Here is a 24,130-nt window from a genome sequence, read left to right on the forward strand (position 1 = left end):
CATCTCGAAAAAAAAAGTTTGCCATTGGTCACATGGACTTGTCTGTGTTTGTGTGGCTCCGTGGTGAGCTGGCGTCTCATCTGGGTTGTACCCCAGATGAGACGCCAGCCGGCTGAAAAAAGTCAAACGAAAAAAATAATTAAATAGTTATATTGATACAGTGATTTGTACTAAAATCTTATTTTCTTTTTAACTTCAAAAGTTTTAGATAATCTTTCATTGAAAATAGCTGAATTTTTATATTTATCGTTCAAATACTCAGAAGCGACGTGCAGTGAGGCAGCAGCCAACTGAGCCTCACCATGGATCGATCAATCATTCAGCTAACTGTGCTACATGCTATGCAGTGAGACCGTATTGCTGTCTCTCTACATGTAACTATGTAACATGCAACGTGCTTCTTGGGATGAGCAATTATAAAGCATTTGAAAAAAGGCACTTGGTGAGGTTCAGTTTTCAGGCCTCATGGTAGTTTGCGCTGTGATGGATGGATGGATGGATGGAAGGATGAATGAATGAATGGAAGGATGGAAGGAAGGATGAATCGATGGATGGAAGGGTGGATGGATGGATGATGGATGGATGGAAGGACGGATGAATCAATGGATGGATGGAAGGATGGATGATGGATGGATGGAAGGACGGATGAATCAATGGATGGAAGGATGGATGGATGGAAGGATGAATCGATGGATGGAAGGATGGATGATGGGTGATGGATGAATGGAAGAATGGATGGATGGAAGGATGAATCGATGGATGGAAGGATGGATGATGGGTGATGGATGGATGGATGGAAGGATGAATCGATGGATGGATGAATCGATGGATGGGATGATGGATGGATGGATTGAAGGATGAATCGATGAATCGATGGATGGAAGGATGGATGATGGATGGATGGATGGAAGGATGAATGAATGGAAGGATGGATGGATGGAAAGATGAATCGATGGATGGATTGATGGAAGGATGAATCGATGGATGGAAGGATGGGTGGGTGGATGGATGGATGGATGGACGGATGGATGGAAAGATGGATGGATGGATGGACGGGTGGATGGATGGATGGTCACTGCTTGAGGAGGATCTGGTTATTTCCATGTCCTACCTTCAGCCTGTCTTCTCAGCTCCCCCAATGCAATCAGATCATTCCGGTCACCTGCAGCTAATCTCTCATCAGCCCAGGGTTAGGGTTAGGGTTAGGGTTGACTTATGCCACACCCATCAGCCAGATTGTCGAGAAGTGTTCCGTCATTTCCAGCACTCTATACTGATCCTGATTCTTGTGTACGTGCCTTGCCTGTTTTTTTATGTCGCCTGTTTGCCTGCACCTTTGGAATTGTCTGCCTGCCTCTCTTGTTTTGGGCCTCTGCCTGATTTCTGGAACGCTCCCTTTGTCTGCCACTCTTCTGATTTGTCTGCTGGTTTGGACTGTCTACCTGGTACCGACTAATAAAGCTCAGTTTCTAGATTTGCCTTCTCCTGTCGTGCGTTTGGGTTCTCACCTGCCTTGGTCTGTGATAGATACACCTCCATGTTCTCAATGATCACCAGATTAGAAGATGGTGGGGGCTGCCAAACCATCTTGGAGATGTTCAACTGTATTCACCCTGCGCGGTATATGCCACAATCGCTGTGCAAACCCAGAATTTCTGCATTTGGCATGTATCTGAGATTTACTTAAACAGAAGGGTGAACAGAAAGGGCAAAAGCACAGTCCCTTGATTAGTCCTCGCTCTAGTGGTCACCACTGATGACAGCCAGTCCCCCCCACCCGAACATACCAATATCTGTCTGTGAGGTAAATGGTGATCCAGGCCACAAGGTGAGTTTGACCTTGAGCAAATTGGGCTGTATGGTATTAAATGCATTGGAGAAATAAACTCGAAAGACAACCAGAGATTGCAGACCCCGCCGCCAATAGACTATTGGATCTTGTGAGACAGTAAACAGGGCTTCCGGATCAGAGGGGCCAAACCTGCTCTAGCTTGCTGCTCCGGAACGTACTACAAGACACCTTCTGGACTCTTTTTCCCATCATGCCATTCGTGTCCCTCCCTCTTAAAGTGGCAGTTTACAGCACAGGCACAATTCCAGATGTAAAAATAATTCTAGAATCTGGATCCAGATCCGGATCAACGGCATTCTCGGGGAGGACCGAGCCACGGACAGAACCTTGCTTGTGTAAAATTTTCAAGTCGATTGGGTTACTAGTTTTTGAGTTATGCGCTCAGACAGACAAGCAAACAGACAAACAGACAAACAAACGGACCCAATTGCAATACCCTCGCCTCCCCTTCGGCGAGGGTAAAAAGAGCAATTTAACAGCACGGCCTCCTTTATCCCAGTAGGAGAATGAACGGTGGAGAAAGTGCACGCCCTAGCACTGCGTCATCAACTCCAATCCTCCCCTGGTAGGCGAACTGGAGCGGGTCCATTGCACCCTAGACTTGGGGCGCAGGAGCTCCAAGACCAATCACTCCATGGTTGAGATGTGAGAGTGACTTCGGTAGTCATTGAGCTCAGATGGACATCTCTTCGTAGGTACAGGAATGATGCAAGATGTCTTCCACAGGGAGGGGACCTACCCCAAATGCAGGCTTAGGTTGTAAAGCATTTCCACCGCTAATGCTTGTGAGGAGTCTTACTGTCTTGGTGGTTTTGGTCCTTTCTTTGTTTTCTGCTCCAAAAGGAGTATAAGTATCCGGATTCTTTAACAGTCATTTGGAACTGAAGAAGCCTCCTGGATGAGAGGTGAAACGTCTTCAACCAAACTAGAACAAGTCCTGTTGATTCTTTGTTTTTTGCTCATCATTTTCAGTGATCTTTCAAGACCCATAGAATATTTTGTTCTATGACTGTAAAATAAATAGCAGACTCTCTTCTTTCATCAGGAACCCTTTTCCTGTTCTTTAGTCATCAGCAGCAGAACATTTTCACCAAAAACACCATTTCTTGACCAAAAAAACTGAGAAAACTTGCTTTTTGTGAAACGCTGTGTCAAACTGAACAGGGACTTTGAGGCTAACCTAAAACATATTTCCTTCTATAAAACAATAAATACAATGAGAAAGGGATTTGATAGGCAATGGTCCCACCGACAGGTGACGAGCTCATGACCAGTGGTATGATGTATGATACTGATAGGCGAGCTCCGGACCGTCCCCCCTCCTTCCCCAGAAAAACATAATTTACATCAATGACAATGTATGAGTTAATACTACCTGGGTCTCTGAAGTATTCAAATGCCTGCCATAAAAGACTAGGCAGTACTGGCCTTAACTAGATTAAGGAGAATACTTGCAGGCCTCTCCTCTCAAGCCTTGCTAGCTGTATTTGGTGCACCCCAAGCACCCTGAGAAGCAGGCCAACGTATCAGTTAGTCTTTTACTTTCAAGGAACACGCCCGAACCCTGACCCTTTGTGCCACAACACGAAAGAAGAGCTTCCTTTCAACATTGAGGAAAGTAATCGGTCTTGATTTTTATCTCCACTGAGTCCCTCTCTGTGGGAAGAAGGATTTCCCCAGCCCGACGCCACACCATGGGAATAACCGGCTTTTTCCAAATTAATGTAATAAATTTCCATAGGAATCATAAAACGTCTGGTGCACTCTTATACACGGTCGGGCCCTCCTGCACGTCTTACTGCTACTTGAATCTCTTTCCTCCTTGGTGCGCTGTCATCACCTGAACAGCCTCTTTCACCAGACGGTGGGATATCAGAGGGAAACGCCATCTCAACAAAACCATGGTGGATATTAGCAAGTCGCAGAGCAGGAAATTATTATACGTGTGTCACTTAGTTCAGAATCTACATTTACAGCCTTCCATAAATACATGTAAAATCTGCTGCTCTCTCTGACCTCTAGATAGAAACGAGGTGGTTTTGATGAGCGGAGAGAAATTAGAGGTCACGTTTGTGGTGGTGCCGCCTCGCTGTCGAGTGCCAAGTAACCACCCACACCATCAGTCTCTGGGAGGGGGGCCGACCTCCCGCTCCTCACACGTAATCAGAGTCTTCATGGAACGCTTCCATCACTGGCCAACAACCAAACCCATCAAAGTAGTCAAGCTGCACAGACCTGACCTGCAATCGGCACACGGAACGCATTATATGGAGCGAGGAGATAATGCAGATTAAAGCAATTCAGCAGGCTTCCAAGAACGTTGTTATATTTAATTTAGTTGTTTAAATGCTATGTATACTATTCTAATTTCATTTAAAATGATTACTCTGTAGTTTTACTTTCCAGCAATACCTATATGCATTCTAATATTTAAATTATTCTTACCTATATTACTGTTAAATGTTAAATTAACTTCCGGATGGCGCCTCCTACGGTCGCCCTGGTGATGTCGTGCGTTCTGTGTTGTCTGTTTTTTAACGTTAGTTGTGCGTCTGCGTGCTCTTACACCCGTGCAGAGCTTCTAAACTTTAGATCGACTCCCACGGACCTTTTGCCCGTTTTTTTAGTTTCTGCTGCAGAATTAGTCCATGTTTTGGTGAAACGAGTGAGACGCCGGAGAAGAGGGAAGCGTGCCGGCGCTCTCGTCCGACTCCGTAAACCGGGACCTTGCACCCCCTTACCCAGAATATTCCTCTCCAACGTCCGTTCTCTCAGCACCAAGCTGGACGAGCCGGCGCTGCTGATGAGGAGAAATAAGGACTTTTCCTCCTCTTGTGTTTTGTGCTTTACGGAGACGTGGCTCGGCGCACAGATCCCAGACAGCGCGCTCCAGCTGGAGGATTTCCACCTCTTACGCGCGGATCGTGACCCGCTGCTCCCCCGTAAGGCCAAAGGCGGCGGACTCTGCTTCTAGATCAACAACGGCTGGTGCTCCGACGTGACTGCGATCCAACACGGTTCTCCTGCTCTGGAATACTTCTTCATTCACTGTAAACCATTTTACTCTCCCCGTGAGTTCGCTTCATTCATCCTGGCAGCTGTTTACATCCCGCCGGCCGCCGACGTGCACGAGGCTCAACGTGCGCTCCAGGAAAATATTTTGTGTTTGGAGCGGACTTTCCCTGATTCTCTTGTTATTGTTCTTGGTGACTTTAACAAGGGAAATCTGAGCCAGGAACTTCCCAAATACAGACAGTTTATTAAAGCCCCACCAGAGAGGAGAACACGCTGGACCATTGCTACACGACGGTGGGCGGGGCCTATCGTGCTGTACCACGTGCTGCTCTCGGACTATCAGACCACGTGGTCATCCCTATCCCTGTACACCAACTGCTGCACCTCCAGCCATCAGTCCGTCAAACTGATTAAGTTTGCGGATGACACCACCCTCATCGGGCTCATCTCGGACGGTGCTGAGTCCGCCTACAGGAGGGAGGTGGACCGGCTGGTGTCCTGGTGTAGCAGCAACAACCTGGAGCTGAACAGCCAGAAAACAGTGGAGATGATTGTCGACTTCAGGAAAGTCACAGCCCCACCGTCCCCCCTCGCCCTCACAGACTCCCCTACCCCCATCTCCATCGTGGACTCTTTCCGCTTCCTGGGCACCACCATCACCCGGGACCTCAAGTGGGAGCCGACCATCAGCTCACTTATCTTCTCCCGGTCTTTGACGAGAGCAGACGTTTGTCCTCTCTGTCCCTGCATTCTTTGTCTCGTCTCGTCTGTCTGCTTTCCAGGACCCTCTGGTGATGATGATGATGAATATATTTATTAGATAGAATGTTACAGTACAAGTACAGAGCATTTCTAAAAAGCTCTTGCGGTCTTGTTTCCGTTGAAAGTCCTTCATACATAAATCATCGACATTTAACAATACAAATAAAATTAATATTAAATTACTCAATTGATGCAAAATAACAATAAAATAGAAAGACACATAATATGTACAACGTAGGTGGACAAAAGGGGGGGGGGGTTGATCCGGAGAGAGTCGTGATGACTATCTCCGTTTCTGCCCCCCCTGAAAGGTGTGTGTTTCTTGTGGACCCGTGACGAGCTGGTGTATCACCCGGGGCGGGGCACTTGGGGCGTCTCACCCGGGGCGGGGGACCTGCCTCATGCCAGACACCTCCGGGATGGGCTCCAGCAGAGCCGTGACCCAAAAGGCGGATCAGTGTCTGTAAATGAGACGATCACGATCATTTTAAAATCAAAGCGAGGCATTCAGGGCAGAGTGGAGAGGAAAACAATGAAATAAAATATATACATACATCGCATACATGAAATAATAAAATGTTCAGCAGGAAATCTGATGCAATTCTGTTGTGCTGAAGGCGATAACCCTGATCGGCCATGGGTTCGATTCCTGCCAGCAGCCCTTTGCCCCTCCCATCCTCTCTATTTTTCATCAGGCATCCTTTGGTATCCATTCATGGCCAAAAGGCCCCCAAAATGAATTTGATTATTGGTGTGACAAATCTCATTTTCACTCCTCCCCATTTCTCTGTTACAGTTTTGAGCGTACACAAGCGTCCAGTGGGGGGTCACGCCGACATTAACTTTCCGATGAAGGGCTGGAGGGGGATGGTGGACTGGGCCCGGAGCTCTGAGGATAAAGTAACCGTCCCCAGGAACATTCTGTCAACTGGCCAACCAGGTACACGCTGTCAGCCGTAGCTCATCCCCATTGGTGTGTGAGCACGACCGCTCCGCTTGTGCAACTGTCATTACAAAAGTACAAAATGAAACGTTAAACCAACAGCACACAAGTTCTTGAATTGATCTCGTAACATCCTTCATAATCATGTTTGTAGTCATCGGTCATCAAGTTCAAGGTGAATCAGGAAGAGCAGCAGGAGAGACAAGTGGACTTGCTGAAGGTTGGTTGAACAAAGGTTTCAACCAACCTATCTATGGGTGATAGCTAAAGTGAAGGGCAAGCCATGTAGCAGCACCAAGGGAGCAATTTGTGCCTTGCTCAAGGGCACCTCGGAGGTTCTCAGGTGGTAAAACTGGCATACTTTCGGTCTGCACTGGTCTTGAGCTGATCTTGAGCCGGCCTCCCTCGGTCCCCGAGCCAAGTCTTTATGGACTGTGTTCACTTCACCGGGATGGTGCTGCCCTCTATGGAGTGGTGCAGGTAACAGGAATCACGACATACCCCAAATAGCCCAGCAACAAGCTGTTGGGCCTGCTGCCGTCCGGCATGGCAGCGTATGTGACCTCAGCAGCAGGCCTCAGGTCACAAGACTTCGGAACAAAGCATGTTTGCTAAATTGCAAATCATTTATTTGTTTGATTTGATTTGATGTTTTTGATTATTCTATGAATCTCATTGCTTATGAGGGCTCCTGAGAGACGAGCATTTCATGGCCAGGGACTGTTTTATATGATCGTTGTGCATGTACTGACGGACTGAACCAAACGCACCTTTCCTTGTGAACCAGGTGGTGCAGAAGGTTGAGCTGCTACCGTACATCACCTCACGTCTTTGGCTGTAATTGCATATTAGACACTTGTCTATGTGGGTTCAATTTAGATTCTCTGGTCAAGAACTGTCCGTAACATTTTGTGTTATCTTGCTAAAAGACAGAAAAACAAATAAATAAACAAACAAACCAACGCAGGCAAAAACAACCTCCTCGGCCGAGGAGACTCCTGCTATCTCCCTCCTTTTGGTAAAGTCCACCAGCATCTGTCCTTCCAGGTTCCTGTCCTGAATACCAAACTTACCATCACTTCTTCATCTCCTCTATTTCCTTCACCAACACGCCCATTGAGGTCTGCTCCAATCAGAACTCTCTCTCTGCTAGGATGCTCTGAAGCACTTCATCTAAGTCCCTCCAGAACTTCTCCTTCTCCTCTAACTCACCTCCTACCTGTGGAGCGTAAGAACTTCTCCTCCTCCTCTAACTCACCTCCTACCTGTGGAGCGTAAGAACTTCTCCCTCTCCTCTAACTCACCTCCTACCTGTGGAGCGTAAGAACTTCTCCTTCTCCTCTAACTCACCTCCTACCTGTGGAGCGTAAGAACTTCTCCTTCTCCTCTAACTCACCTCCTACCTGTGGAGCGTAAGAACTTCTCCTTCTCCTCTAACTCACCTCCTACCTGTGGAGCGTAAGAACTTCTCCTTCTCCTCTAACTCACCTCCTACCTGTGGAGCGTAAGAACTTCTCCTTCTCCTCTAACTCACCTCCTACCTGTGGAGCGTAAGAACTTCTCCTTCTCCTCTAACTCACCTCCTACCTGTGGAGCGTAAGAACTTCTCCTTCTCCTCTAACTCACCTCCTACCTGTGGAGCGTAAGAACTTCTCCTTCTCCTCTAGAACACTCTGCACAAACTCCTCCTTCAAGATAACTCCTCCTCCATTCCTCTTTCCTCTCCTCCGTTATAAACAACTTGAATCCTGCTCCTCAGCTTCTAGCCTTTCTTCACGTCAACCTTCCTCCTCATCATGTCCACCAGCCATCTAACAATCTTCTTCCGCTTATCCGGGGCCGGGTCGCGGGGGCAGCAGCCTAAGCAGGGAAGCCCAGACTTCCCTCTCCCCGGCCACTTCCTCTAGCTCTTCCGGGGGGATCCCGAGGCGTTCCCAGGCCAGCCGAGAGACATAGTCTCTCCAGCGTGTCCTGGGTCTTCCCCGTGGTCTCCTCCCGGTGGGACGTGCCCTGAACACCTCACCAGGGAGGCATTCAGGAGGCATCCTGAATAGATGCCCGAGCCTCCTCATCTGGCTCCTCTCAACGCGGAGGAGCAGCGGCTCTACTCCGAGCTCCTCCCGGATGACTGAGCTTCTCACCCTATCTCTAAGGGAGAGCCCAGCCCCCCTACGGAGGAAGCTCATTTCAGCCGCTTGTACCCGGGATCTCGTTCTTTCGGTCACTACCCAAAGCTCGTTACCACAGGTGAGGGTAGGAACGAAGATCGACCGGTAAATCGAGAGCTTCACCTTTCGACTCAGCTCTCTCTTCACCATGACGGATCTGTGCAGAGTCCGCATCACTGCAGACGCTGCACCGATCCGTCTGTCGATCTCTCGCTCCATCCTTCCTTCACTCGTGAACAAGACCCCGAGGTACTTGAACTCCTCCACTTGGGGCAGGATCTCCTCCCCGACCTGGAGGGTGCACTCCACCCTTTTCCGGCTGAGAACCATGGCCTCGGATTTGGAGGTGCTGATTCTCATCCCGGCCGCTTCACATGCGGCTGGAACCGATCCAGTGAGAGCTGGAGGGCACGGCCTGATGAAGCCAACAGGATCACGTTGTCTGCAAAAAGCAGCGACCCAATCCTGAGGTCACCAAACCGAACCCCCTCAACGCCCTGGCTGCACCTAGAAATTCTGTCCTTAAAGGTTCTGAACAGAATCGGTGACAAAGGGCAGCCCTGACGGAGTCCAACCCGCACTGGAAATAGGTCCGACTTACTGCCGGCAATGCAGACCAAGCTCTGGCACCAGTCATATAGGGAGCGGACACCCCGTATCAGGGGTCCGACACCCCATACTCCCGGAGCACCCCCCACAGGACTCCCCGAGGGACACGGTCGAATGCCTTCTCCAAGTCCACAAAACACATGTGGACTGGTTGGGCAAACTCCCATGCACCCTCAAGGACCCTGCCGAGGGTGCAGATCTGGTCCACAGTTCCACGGCCAGGACGAAAACCACATTGCTCCTCCTGAATCCGAGGTTGGACTATCCGGCAGACCCTCCTCTCCAGTACCCCTAAATAGACTTTACCGACCTCTGCTGGCCACGTCCCTCCACACTAACTCTGGAGGTCCCGTCAGGAACCTCCACACAAACTGAAGCCTGAAGGTGGCTGTCCTACTAGCCAGGTGGATAAGGCCCTGCCCCCCCTCGTCTCTGGATAAAAACAGCACTGACTGTGGCACCCAGTGTTGCCCTCCCCCCAAAAAATTGATCAACTTGCTCTGTATCTGAGCTAAGAGCCCAGAGGGCGGGTTCAACACGGAGAGCCGGTGCCACAGCAGTGCTGCGACAAGATTATTTCAAACCAACACCCTTCCCCTGTATGACATCTGGGCGTGGATCCGCTTCCACTTTGGCAGTTTGTTCTCCACTGTTTCTAAAACGCCCTCCCAGCTTTTCCTCACCCACTGCTCTTTCCCCAGGCAGATGCCCAGGTACTTTAACCCATCCCTCCTCCAGGTGAGGCTTTGAGGCCGGGAGGCCACTCCCTCACAGCGAGAGCCTCGCTCTTGACCCAGTTCACCCTCGCAGCCATCAATACATTGAGCTTCTGAACAATATTGACCATCGTGTCCACACCTTTTTAGTCTTTTAAGAGAACAACGAGGTCCCCTGTCTCACCTGTCTTACCTCTCTGCCCACTACCTCCAACATTATCTTTGCAATTTCCCTCATTTTGTCCGACTTCACATGTCTCGCCCTCTCCTCCTCCTGCAGCACCGACAGCAGCGGGTTCGGGATGTTCTGCCGCGGTGCGCGGCAGAACATCCCATCTTGCAGCCGGTTGGCGAACAACATGTAATGAAATTCATCCACGCGGACGTGAAAGCGAACATCAAACTCTTTGTCCTTGTTGTTGAGTATCATGAAGAGCTGCCTCCTGTGGGAGGAGACTTACAGCCCGACAGCACCTTCCTCACCGGGGACACCACCTTTACACAAAAATTCATCTCTGATGAACGGCGGCACGTTGGACAGGGTGACCCGGACAGCGGGGCTACGTCAAACACCCAGAAACACTACACACAACTCAGACTGAACCCTAAACCCCCACAACAAACACCCAGAAACACAACACACAACTCAGACTGAACCCTAAACCCCCACAACAAACACCCAGAAACACTACACACAACTCAGACTGAACCCTAAACCCCCACAACAAACACCCAGAAACACAACACACAACTCAGACTGAACCCTAAACCCCCACAACAAACACCCAGAAACACAACACACAACTCAGACTGAACCCTAAACCCCCACAACAAACACCCAGAAACACTACACACAACTCAGACTGAACCCTAAACCCCCACAACAAACACCCAGAAACACAACACACAACTCAGACTGAACCCTAAACCCCCACAACAAACACCCAGAAACACTACACACAACTCAGACTGAACCCTAAACCCCCACAACAAACACCCAGAAACACAACACACAACTCAGACTGAACCCTAAACCCCCACAACAAACACCCAGAAACACTACACACAACTCAGACTGAACCCTAAACCCCCACAACAAACACCCAGAAACACAACACACAACTCAGACTGAACCCTAAACCCCCACAACAAACACCCAGAAACACAACACACAACTCAGACTGAACCCTAAACCCCACAACAAACACCCAGAAACACTACACACAACTCAGACTGAACCCTAAACCCCCACAACAAACACCCAGAAACACAACACACAACTCAGACTGAACCCTAAACCCCACAACAAACACCCAGAAACACAACACACAACTCAGACTGAACCCTAAACCCCACAACAAACACCCAGAAACACAACACACAACTCAGACTGAACCCTAAACCCCACAACAAACACCCAGAAACACTACACACAACTCAGACTGAACCCTAAACCCCACAACAAACACCCAGAAACACTACACACAACTCAGACTGAACCCTAAACCCCACAACAAACACCCAGAAACACTACACACAACTCAGACTGAACCCTAAACCCCACAACAAACACCCAGAAACACAACACACAACTCAGACTGAACCCTAAACCCCACAACAAACACCCAGAAACACAACACACAACTCAGACTGAACCCTAAACCCCACAACAAACACCCAGAAACACAACACACAACTCAGACTGAACCCTAAACCCCACAACAAACACCCAGAAACACAACACACAACTCAGACTGAACCCTAAACCCCCACAACAAACACCCAGAAACACTACACACAACTCAGACTGAACCCTAAACCCCCACAACAAACACCCAGAAACACTACACACAACTCAGACTGAACCCTAAACCCCACAACAAACACCCAGAAACACAACACACAACTCAGACTGAACCCTAAACCCCACAACAAACACCCAGAAACACAACACACAACTCAGACTGAACCCTAAACCCCACAACAAACACCCAGAAACACAACACACAACTCAGACTGAACCCTAAACCCCACAACAAACACCCAGAAACACTACACACAACTCAGACTGAACCCTAAACCCCCACAACAAACACCCAGAAACACAACACACAACTCAGACTGAACCCTAAACCCCCACAACAAACACCCAGAAACACAACACACAACTCAGACTGAACCCTAAACCCCACAACAAACACCCAGAAACACTACACACAACTCAGACTGAACCCTAAACCCCACAACAAACACCCAGAAACACAACACACAACTCAGACTGAACCCTAAACCCCACAACAAACACCCAGAAACACTACACACAACTCAGACTGAACCCTAAACCCCCACAACAAACACCCAGAAACACAACACACAACTCAGACTGAACCCTAAACCCCCACAACAAACACCCAGAAACACAACACACAACTCAGACTGAACCCTAAACCCCACAACAAACACCCAGAAACACTACACACAACTCAGACTGAACCCTAAACCCCCACAAGAAACACCCAGAAACACAACACACAACTCAGACTGAACCCTAAACCCCCACAACAAACACCCAGAAACACTACACACAACTCAGACTGAACCCTAAACCCCCACAACAAACACCCAGAAACACAACACACAACTCAGACTGAACCCTAAACCCCACAACAAACACCCAGAAACACAACACACAACTCAGACTGAACCCTAAACCCCACAACAAACACCCAGAAACACTACACACAACTCAGACTGAACCCTAAACCCCACAACAAACACCCAGAAACACAACACACAACTCAGACTGAACCCTAAACCCCACAACAAACACCCAGAAACACTACACACAACTCAGACTGAACCCTAAACCCCACAACAAACACCCAGAAACACTACACACAACTCAGACTGAACCCTAAACCCCACAACAAACACCCAGAAACACTACACACAACTCAGACTGAACCCTAAACCCCCACAACAAACACCCAGAAACACTACACACAACTCAGACTGAACCCTAAACCCCCACAACAAACACCCAGAAACACAACACACAACTCAGACTGAACCCTAAACCCCCACAACAAACACCCAGAAACACTACACACAACTCAGACTGAACCCTAAACCCCCACAACAAACACCCAGAAACACAACACACAACTCAGACTGAACCCTAAACCCCCACAACAAACACCCAGAAACACTACACACAACTCAGACTGAACCCTAAACCCCCACAACAAACACCCAGAAACACAACACACAACTCAGACTGAACCCTAAACCCCCACACCAAACACCCAGAAACACTACACACAACTCAGACTGAACCCTAAACCCCACAACAAACACCCAGAAACACTACACACAACTCAGACTGAACCCTAAACCCCCACAACAAACACCCAGAAACACTACACACAACTCAGACTGAACCCTAAACCCCCACAACAAACACCCAGAAACACTACACACAACTCAGACTGAACCCTAAACCCCCACAACAAACACCCAGAAACACTACACACAACTCAGACTGAACCCTAAACCCCCACAACAAACACCCAGAAACACTACACACAACTCAGACTGAACCCTAAACCCCACAACAAACACCCAGAAACACAACACACAACTCAGACTGAACCCTAAACCCCCACAACAAACACCCAGAAACACTACACACAACTCAGACTGAACCCTAAACCCCCACAACAAACACCCAGAAACACTACACACAACTCAGACTGAACCCTAAACCCCCACAACAAACACCCAGAAACACTACACACAACTCAGACTGAACCCTAAACCCCCACAACAAACACCCAGAAACACAACACACAACTCAGACTGAACCCTAAACCCCACAACAAACACCCAGAAACACTACACACAACTCAGACTGAACCCTAAACCCCCACAACAAACACCCAGAAACACAACACACAACTCAGACTGAACCCTAAACCCCACAACAAACACCCAGAAACACAACACACAACTCAGACTGAACCCTAAACCCCCACAACAAACACCCAGAAACACTACACACAACTCAGACTGAACCCTAAACCCCACAACAAACACCCAGAAACACTACACACAACTCAGACTGAACCCTAAACCCCACAACAAACACCCAGAAACACTACACACAACTCAGACTGAACCCTAAACCCCCACAACAAACACCCAGAAACACTACACACAACTCAGACTGAACCCTAAACCCCCACAACAAACACCCAGAAACACAACACACAACTCAGACTGAACCCTAAACCCCCACAACAAACACCCAGAAACACTACACACAACTCAGACTGAACCCTAAACCCCCACAACAAACACCCAGAAACACAACACACAACTCAGACTGAACCCTAAACCCCCACAACAAACACCCAGAAACACTACACACAACTCAGACTGAACCCTAAACCCCCACAACAAACACCCAGAAACACAACACACAACTCAGACTGAACCCTAAACCCCCACAACAAACACCCAGAAACACAACACACAACTCAGACTGAACCCTAAACCCCCACAACAAACACCCAGAAACACAACACACAACTCAGACTGAACCCTAAACCCCACAACAAACACCCAGAAACACAACACACAACTCAGACTGAACCCTAAACCCCCACAACAAACACCCAGAAACACTACACACAACTCAGACTGAACCCTAAACCCCCACAACAAACACCCAGAAACACTACACACAACTCAGACTGAACCCTAAACCCCACAACAAACACCCAGAAACACAACACACAACTCAGACTGAACCCTAAACCCCCACAACAAACACCCAGAAACACTACACACAACTCAGACTGAACCCTAAACCCCCACAACAAACACCCAGAAACACTACACACAACTCAGACTGAACCCTAAACCCCCACAACAAACACCCAGAAACACTACACACAACTCAGACTGAACCCTAAACCCCCACAACAAACACCCAGAAACACAACACACAACTCAGACTGAACCCTAAACCCCACAACAAACACCCAGAAACACTACACACAACTCAGACTGAACCCTAAACCCCCACAACAAACACCCAGAAACACAACACACAACTCAGACTGAACCCTAAACCCCACAACAAACACCCAGAAACACAACACACAACTCAGACTGAACCCTAAACCCCCACAACAAACACCCAGAAACACAACACACAACTCAGACTGAACCCTAAACCCCCACAACAAACACCCAGAAACACTACACACAACTCAGACTGAACCCTAAACCCCCACAACAAACACCCAGAAACACAACACACAACTCAGACTGAACCCTAAACCCCACAACAAACACCCAGAAACACAACACACAACTCAGACTGAACCCTAAACCCCACAACAAACACCCAGAAACACTACACACAACTCAGACTGAACCCTAAACCCCCACAACAAACACCCAGAAACACAACACACAACTCAGACTGAACCCTAAACTAAGTGTAACCAAGAGAAAGAACAGAAAAAGAAGAAAAAGAATCTCAAATGAAACACTCTTTCTTCTGCTCCTCATTCACACTCCTCCCACACAGAAGAAGAAGAAGAAGAAGAAGAAGAAGAAGATATTACTTTGCTTGCAGATGTATGAAATCAGACTAATCAGATGTGACTTTAACTTCCTTTCATATTATTATAATATATTATTATATTAAATGCTTTCATCAATACGTTTCCTGAGCACACGACAAACCAGATAATAACTGACAGAGCAACGAATCAAAGTGAAGCTTTGATCTCGTTTACTCTGTTTCAGGCATTTGTGTCAGTCTCAGGAGGACAAGAACACACAAAAACTCACGAGTTCCCCAATCGATGATAAAACCTCTCTGGAAATAAATTGAGCAATAGAATTTACTGAAGTGTTTGTTCTGTGCTTGAATTTAGATTGGAGTAAGACAACACATGTACAATGGTAAAGTATTTTAGTCCCAGACTCCCAGTACACAAATGTATGACTTGTTGAAAATAGTTTAAAGTTGCTCCAGGCGTGCTCCTATTGGGCGCAGACAGCCTGGCTGAGGGAACACTTTTAACCCCCCCCCTCCCCCCCCCCCACACACGGGAGCCGCATCCTCTGTTGGCAGCCTGGCATGCTGCTTCCTGCTCTGCAGCTACGATGTGGTGTGCTGGAGCAGAACAGCAGGATCTTCAGACGGTTGTTGTTTAAAAAGGCTGCAATTCCAGAATGTCATCCACTCGGGTGGGACAGCTATAATACAGCTATGAAGCTCAATATCCTATGTAGAAGTGAAATGAATGCTTAACGACCTATAGTCTAGCGACCCAAGTTAGAAACGGACCCAACGACAGCCCCCAGAAACACATTCCGCCGGAGAGAACGGTCCTGTCTGGTCCTGCAGGCATCTTAGCGGTCTGTTTGGTTGCCTGTTCCTGGCTGGTGAGATGCACTTTGTTGAGAGACGGACCTTCACTGCCAGTCCTCGCACTGCAACATCCAGAGAGGCACGGCTGTGAGCATCAAATGCATTTGAAGCATTCTGCATAACAACTGCTTCTTTGTTCCACCATCATCTTGTTATTTTCATCTCAATGATGTATTTATTTTTGTTGTTTAAGTTTCCACAAATGATGTCGATGAGAACTCGACGTGATACGGAATGTGGTCTTTAGTGACAGACACGCAGACACGGGCAGTGGCTCGACTCCCCTGATCTCTAAGGGGGAGCCCAGCCCCCCGTGGAGGAAGCTCACTTCAGCCGCTTGTACCCGCGACCTTGTTCTTTGGGTCACTGCCCAGAGGTCGTGACCTCAGGTGAGGGTAGGAACGGAGATCGGCCGGAAAACGGAGAGCTTTGCCTTTCGGCTCAGCTTCCTGGTCACCATGACGGTGAAGAGCGCGCAGACACAGGGACGCACGCACATTTTGTGCACGTTTCCCCCTCCTTAGTGGCACGGTTTCAGGAGGTGATTACAGACCTACACAAACCACGAAGGATTGACTGGATGGTTCATTTTGCTGTTTTGGGGTTGATCAGAATGTGGGACCATTAACACTGAACTGAAGCATTTCTGCACACTCTACGTTCTTTAATTAAACACAATAAGTTGTTATGCCTCTTAATATTCTTTTTTTGGGGGAGTACAAATAAGATTTTTACGGTGACTGAAGGAAATTCTTCTTGTGCTTTCAGCCCATCAAAGGTTTGGGGGCGTGTTTATCCAGATAACTGTTGAAATCACACTTATTGAGCTCTGCTGATCGATTCCTCAACTGAGATTATTCAAATTAGCCATGCCATTTGGGCATGTGTGCGTCTCTGTGTCTGCATGTGTGTCAGAGTCTGTATTTATATGTGACTTGTCAGCGTAAAGAGCTCTGCAGGGCCAGATGAGCAGAAACGGCACCGGCAGGGATGCGACCATTCAGCGTCTCCAAACACTCGCCCTGACACTCCTGTCTCTGTATGTCTGTCTCGGTTTCCCCAACACAGATTCAGACGAGTCTTCAACGTTTGTGACCGGCATCGTTTTGTACAGAAACCTGGGCAGCATTCTGACTCTGCAGAGGTAAGATTATTTCTCTTTCACAACTGAATGATTCGAGGCTCTGGAGAATGTTATGCAATGTTACCATGAAATGCCAGGAGAATACAGAAATGTGTATTTAGATGGGCACAGAGATCTAAATGAATACATTTTCAAAAATGCAATCAGATTGCCTTCGTGCTGAGCAGAAAAACTGATTTTATTTTGTGATGTAGACGACTCGCTGTCACTGCAATGGAAGTTCAAAGGAAAATTGAAAGAAGATTTCAATAATCTATTCTCTCATACTGATTAAGACAAAACAATTTAGTTGCAGGCCTACTTTTTAACTTTTTTCGAAAAGTGTGTGGATCGTTTTGGCCTGTCCATCAGAAATATATTGCTCGTACGGAGGATCATGGTTTAAGAAGACCAAGCCTACAAACATTGATGCCATGACTTTTCCTCTGCCATGAGGTTGACATTTACGTTTGAAGAGAATACCCAAAAATGCTTTGGCTTAAATTAAGACTAAATTAAGCATCAGGTTTTTAGCATTATCATTTATAGTGTGTTCTCAGGCAAATAAAAGGTATATAGGCATACCACAACACCACTGGCTAATAGAGCTGCTAACATTACTGTTTGACCGAACCTGGAATATGTGCCAGCAAGGAAGTATTCGGACTTTGACTGGGGTAGTCCAAATGGAATTTACAGCCTCGTGGGTAAATGCAGCTTCTTGGGTAGTACAGGTGGTGCGGTTAGCAGGAGCTAACATAGCATTACCAGTTTCTCCCTTGTTCCGGTCTCAAGCCCGGATAAATGCAGAGAGTTGCATCAGGAATGGCATCCGGAGTAAAAATTGCCAAATCAAACATGCAAATCAACGTAGATAAGAAAGTCATACCGGATCGAGACCCGGGTTAACCGTTGTTAACCCACGAGACGCTGCTGGAAATTGGATTAATGTGGGCTAAAGATAAAGATGAAGAAGAGGAGGAAGACGAGTGCATCAGCAGCGCGAGAAGAGGGAATGGAAGAGTTTAGGACTGAGAGTAGAGACTTTGAATGTTGGGACGATGACGGGAAAAGCTAGAGAGCTGGTGGACATGATGATGAGGAGGAGGAAGGTTGATGTGTGTCCAGGAGACCAGGAGGAAAGGAAGCAAGGCTAGAAGCTGAGGAGCAGGATTCAAGTTGTTCATAACGGAGGAGAGGAAAGAGGAATGGAGGAGGAGTTATCTTGAAGGAGGAGTTTGGGCAGAACGTAGGGCGACCTACAAGAGTGGAGGGAGGAGCACCAGGTGGACATCTTGTGTAGACGGAGCAGTCTAGAGGAGGTTGGTGACTGTCAGGTAGGAGAGAGTGTAGCCAGCCAGCATAGGCTGCTGGTGAGGAAGAGGAAGAGGACGAAGGCAGAGCAGAGGCCAAAGTGCTGGAGGCTGAAGAACGAAGAGTGTTGTGTGTCTTTCAGGGAAGAGGTGTTGCATCCCGTAGGGCAAACGAACAAAAGACCCCAAAAACGCGGAGACAGAGGCAGGGAACAGAACACAGAACAACTTTCATCTCTCTGAACAAAAAACACTCAAAACACTAAATTGCAGCCAAATGAAAGTGCAAAAAACAACGAGCTGAGCTGGTAACTAATCCAACAAAACAAACCAGATACTCAGCTGAGTTCACGTACCGACGGCAGGAACGGAACGGCGTCACAAAGAGCAGGAACGGGAACGGGGAACAAGCAACGGAGACATTCGGGTGATCTGGTGACTGGAACACAAGTGACCGAGGGATTTAAGCAGTTGGGTGAATGAAGGATGGATAACAGGTGTGCCCGCTCTGCTCTGCCACGCCCACTGCCGAGAGAGAGGGAGAGAGGAGAATGAACGAATGAACAGAAATGAAACGAAGGAAAAAACCCAACAAGAGGTGAGACAGACTCTGGGTGGACAAGAGAGGCGTCCAGAAGACTGGAAGACAACAGCTCAGGTGATCAGGGGGACAGGTAGGAGAGGAGATAAGGAGACCTGGTGGTGGAACCAGGAAGTGCAGAAGTGTAGACAGGAAAAGAGGTTAGCTAAGAAGAAGTGGGGCATTAGAGAGTAAACAGAGTACAGGGAGACGAGACGCAAGGTAAAGGTAGAGGTCAAAGGTCAAACAGAGGTCATATGATGACCTGTATGCAGGTTAGATAGTAAAGAGGGAGAGAAGGATCTGAACAGACAGGAAGGATGTTCAGCATGTTAGCGATGAAGAGTAGAGACAGGAAGGATGTCCAGCATGTTAGAGTGATGAAGAGTAGAGACAGGAAGGATGTTCAGCATGTTAGAGTGATGAAGAGTAGAGACAGGAAGGATGTTCAGCATGTTAGAGTGATGAAGAGTAGAGACAGGAAGGATGTTCAGCATGTTAGCGATGAAGAGTAGAGACAGGAAGGATGTTCAGCATGTTAGTGATGAAGAGTAGAGACAGGAAGGATGTTCAGCATGTTATAGTGATGAAGAGTAGAGACAGGAAGGATGTCCAGCATGTTAGAGTGATGAAGAGTAGAGACAGGAAGGATGTTCAGCATGTTAGAGTGATGAAGAGTAGAGACAGGAAGGATGTTCAGCATGTTAGAGTGATGAAGAGTAGAGACAGGAAGGATGTTCGGCATGTTAGTGATGAAGAGTAGAGACAGGAAGGATGTTCAGCATGTTAGAGTGATGAAGAGTAGAGACAGGAAGGATGTTCAGCATGTTAGAGTGATGAAGAGTAGAGACAGGAAGGATGTTCAGCATGTTAGAGTGATGAAGAGTAGAGACAGGAAGGATGTTCGGCATGTTAGTGATGAAGAGTAGAGACAGGAAGGATGTTCAGCATGTTAGAGTGATGAAGAGTAGAGACAGGAAGGATGTCCAGCATGTTAGAGTGATGAAGAGTAGAGACAGGAAGGATGTTCAGCATGTTAGAGTGATGAAGAGTAGAGACAGGAAGGATGTTCAGCATGTTAGTGATGAAGAGTAGAGACAGGAAGGATGTTCAGCATGTTAGCGATGAAGAGTAGAGACAGGAAGGATGTTCAACATGTTAGTGATGAAGAGTAGAGACAGGAAGGATGTTCAGCATGTTAGTGATGAAGAGTAGAGACAGGAAGGATGTTCAGCATGTTAGAGTGATGAAGAGTAGAGACAGGAAGGATGTTCAGCATGTTAGAGTGATGAAGAGGAGAGACAGGAAGGATGTTCAGCATGTTAGAGTGATGAAGAGTAGAGACAGGAAGGATGTTCAGCATGTTAGTGATGAAGAGTAGAGACAGGAAGGATGTTCAGCATGTTAGAGTGATGAAGAGTAGAGACAGGAAGGATGTTCAGCATGTTAGAGTGATGAAGAGTAGAGACAGGAAGGATGTTCAGCATGTTAGAGTGATGAAGAGTAGAGACAGGAAGGATGTTCAGCATGTTAGTGATGAAGAGTAGAGACAGGAAGGATGTTCAGCATGTTAGTGATGAAGAGTAGAGACAGGAAGGATGTTCAGCATGTTAGTGATGAAGAGTAGAGACAGGAAGGATGTTCAGCATGTTAGAGTGATGAAGAGTAGAGACAGGAAGGATGTTCAGCATGTTAGAGTGATGAAGAGTAGAGACAGGAAGGATGTTCAGCATGTTACTGATGAAGAGTAGAGACAGGAAGGATGTTCAGCATGTTAGTGATGAAGAGTAGAGACAGGAAGGATGTTCAGCATGTTAGAGTGATGAAGAGTAGAGACAGGGAGGATGTTCAGCATGTTACTGATGAAGAGTAGAGACAGGAAGGATGTTCAGCATGTTAGAGTGATGAAGAGTAGAGACAGGAAGGATGTTCAGCATGTTAGAGTGATGAAGAGTAGAGACAGGGAGGATGTTCAGCATGTTACTGATGAAGAGTAGAGACAGGAAGGATGTTCAGCATGTTAGAGTGATGAAGAGTAGAGACAGGAAGGATGTTCAGCATGTTAGAGTGATGAAGAGTAGAGACAGGAAGGATGTTCAGCATGTTAGAGTGATGAAGAGTAGAGACAGGAAGGATGTTCAGCATGTTAGTGATGAAGAGTAGAGACAGGAAGGATGTTCAGCATGTTAGAGTGATGAAGAGTAGAGACAGGAAGGATGTTCAGCATGTTAGAGTGATGAAGAGTAGAGACAGGAAGGATGTTCAGCATGTTAGTGATGAAGAGTAGAGACAGGAAGGATGTTCAGCATGTTAGTGATGAAGAGTAGAGACAGGAAGGATGTTCAGCATGTTAGAGTGATGAAGAGTAGAGACAGGAAGGATGTTCAGCATGTTAGAGTGATGAAGAGTAGAGACAGGAAGGATGTTCAGCATGTTAGTGATGAAGAGTAGAGACAGGAAGGATGTTCAGCATGTTAGTGATGAAGAGTAGAGACAGGAAGGATGTTCAGCATGTTAGTGATGAAGAGTAGAGACAGGAAGGATGTTCAGCATGTTAGAGTGATGAAGAGGAGAGACAGGAAGGATGTTCAGCATGTTACTGATGAAGAGTAGAGACAGGAAGGATGTTCAGCATGTTAGAGTGATGAAGAGTAGAGACAGGAAGGATGTTCAGCATGTTAGAGTGATGAAGAGGAGAGACAGGAAGGATGTTCAGCATGTTAGAGTGATGAAGAGTAGAGACAGGAAGGATGTTCAGCATGTTAGTGATGAAGAGTAGAGACAGGAAGGATGTTCAGCATGTTAGTGATGAAGAGTAGAGACAGGAAGGATGTTCAGCATGTTAGTGATGAAGAGTAGAGACAGGAAGGATGTTCAGCATGTTAGAGTGATGAAGAGTAGAGACAGGAAGGATGTTCAGCATGTTAGAGTGATGAAGAGTAGAGACAGGGAGGATGTTCAGCATGTTAGAGTGATGAAGAGTAGAGACAGGAAGGATGTTCAGCATGTTAGAGTGATGAAGAGTAGAGACAGGAAGGATGTTCAGCATGTTAGTGATGAAGAGTAGAGACAGGAAGGATGTTCAGCATGTTAGAGTGATGAAGAGTAGAGACAGGAAGGATGTTCAGCATGTTAGAGTGATGAAGAGTAGAGACAGGAAGGATGTTCAGCATGTTAGAGTGATGAAGAGTAGAGACAGGAAGGATGTTCAGCATGTTAGTGATGAAGAGTAGAGACAGGAAGGATGTTCAGCATGTTAGAGTGATGAAGAGTAGAGACAGGAAGGATGTTCAGCATGTTAGAGTGATGAAGAGTAGAGACAGGAAGGATGTTCAGCATGTTAGTGATGAAGAGTAGAGACAGGAAGGATGTTCAGCATGTTAGTGATGAAGAGTAGAGACAGGAAGGATGTTCAGCATGTTAGAGTGATGAAGAGTAGAGACAGGAAGGATGTTCAGCATGTTAGAGTGATGAAGAGTAGAGACAGGAAGGATGTCCAGCATGTTAGAGTGATGAAGAGGAGAGACAGGAAGGATGTTCAGCATGTTACTGATGAAGAGTAGAGACAGGAAGGATGTTCAGCATGTTAGTGATGAAGAGTAGAGACAGGAAGGATGTTCAGCATGTTAGAGTGATGAAGAGTAGAGACAGGAAGGATGTTCAGCATGTTAGAGTGATGAAGAGTAGAGACAGGAAGGATGTTCAGCATGTTAGTGATGAAGAGTAGAGACAGGAAGGATGTTCAGCATGTTAGTGATGAAGAGTAGAGACAGGAAGGATGTTCAGCATGTTAGAGTGATGAAGAGTAGAGACAGGAAGGATGTTCAGCATGTTAGAGTGATGAAGAGTAGAGACAGGAAGGATGTTCAGCATGTTAGTGATGAAGAGTAGAGACAGGAAGGATGTTCAGCATGTTAGTGATGAAGAGTAGAGACAGGAAGGACGTTCGGCATGTTAGAGTGATGAAGAGTAGAGACAGGAAGGATGTTCAGCATGTTAGTGATGAAGAGTAGAGACAGGAAGGATGTTCAGCATGTTAGAGTGATGAAGAGTAGAGACAGGAAGGATGTTCAGCATGTTAGAGTGATGAAGAGTAGAGACAGGAAGGATGTTCAGCATGTTAGAGTGATGAAGAGGAGAGACAGGAAGGACGTTCAGCATGTTAGTGATGAAGAGTAGAGACAGGAAGGATGTTCAGCATGTTAGAGTGATGAAGAGTAGAGACAGGAAGGATGTTCAGCATGTTAGTGATGAAGAGTAGAGACAGGAAGGATGTTCAGCATGTTAGAGTGATGAAGAGTAGAGACAGGAAGGATGTTCAGCATGTTAGAGTGATGAAGAGTAGAGACAGGAAGGATGTTCAGCATGTTAGTGATGAAGAGTAGAGACAGGAAGGATGTCCAGCATGTTAGAGTGATGAAGAGGAGAGACAGGAAGGATGTTCAGCATGTTACTGATGAAGAGTAGAGACAGGAAGGATGTCCAGCATGTTAGAGTGATGAAGAGGAGAGACAGGAAGGATGTCCAGCATGTTAGAGTGATGAAGAGTAGAGACAGGAAGGATGTTCAGCATGTTAGCGATGAAGAGTAGAGACAGG

The 24,130-nt window shown here is 47.2% G+C and overlaps 1 protein-coding gene across 1 annotated transcript in view; it reads left to right on the forward strand.

Moving 5' to 3' along the window:
* Positions 1 to 24,130, forward strand: part of adgrb1a (adhesion G protein-coupled receptor B1a) — a 179,840-nt gene that overhangs the window by 78,669 nt on the left and 77,041 nt on the right. The window contains exons 14-15 of the mRNA XM_068760530.1: positions 6,426 to 6,569; positions 17,585 to 17,660. Coding sequence (XP_068616631.1) covers positions 6,426 to 6,569; positions 17,585 to 17,660 — 220 coding nt within the window. The remainder of the gene's footprint in view (positions 1 to 6,425; positions 6,570 to 17,584; positions 17,661 to 24,130) is intronic.

Source organism: Brachionichthys hirsutus, chromosome 3, assembly GCF_040956055.1.
Source record: "Brachionichthys hirsutus isolate HB-005 chromosome 3, CSIRO-AGI_Bhir_v1, whole genome shotgun sequence".
NCBI lineage: Eukaryota > Metazoa > Chordata > Actinopteri > Lophiiformes > Brachionichthyidae > Brachionichthys > Brachionichthys hirsutus.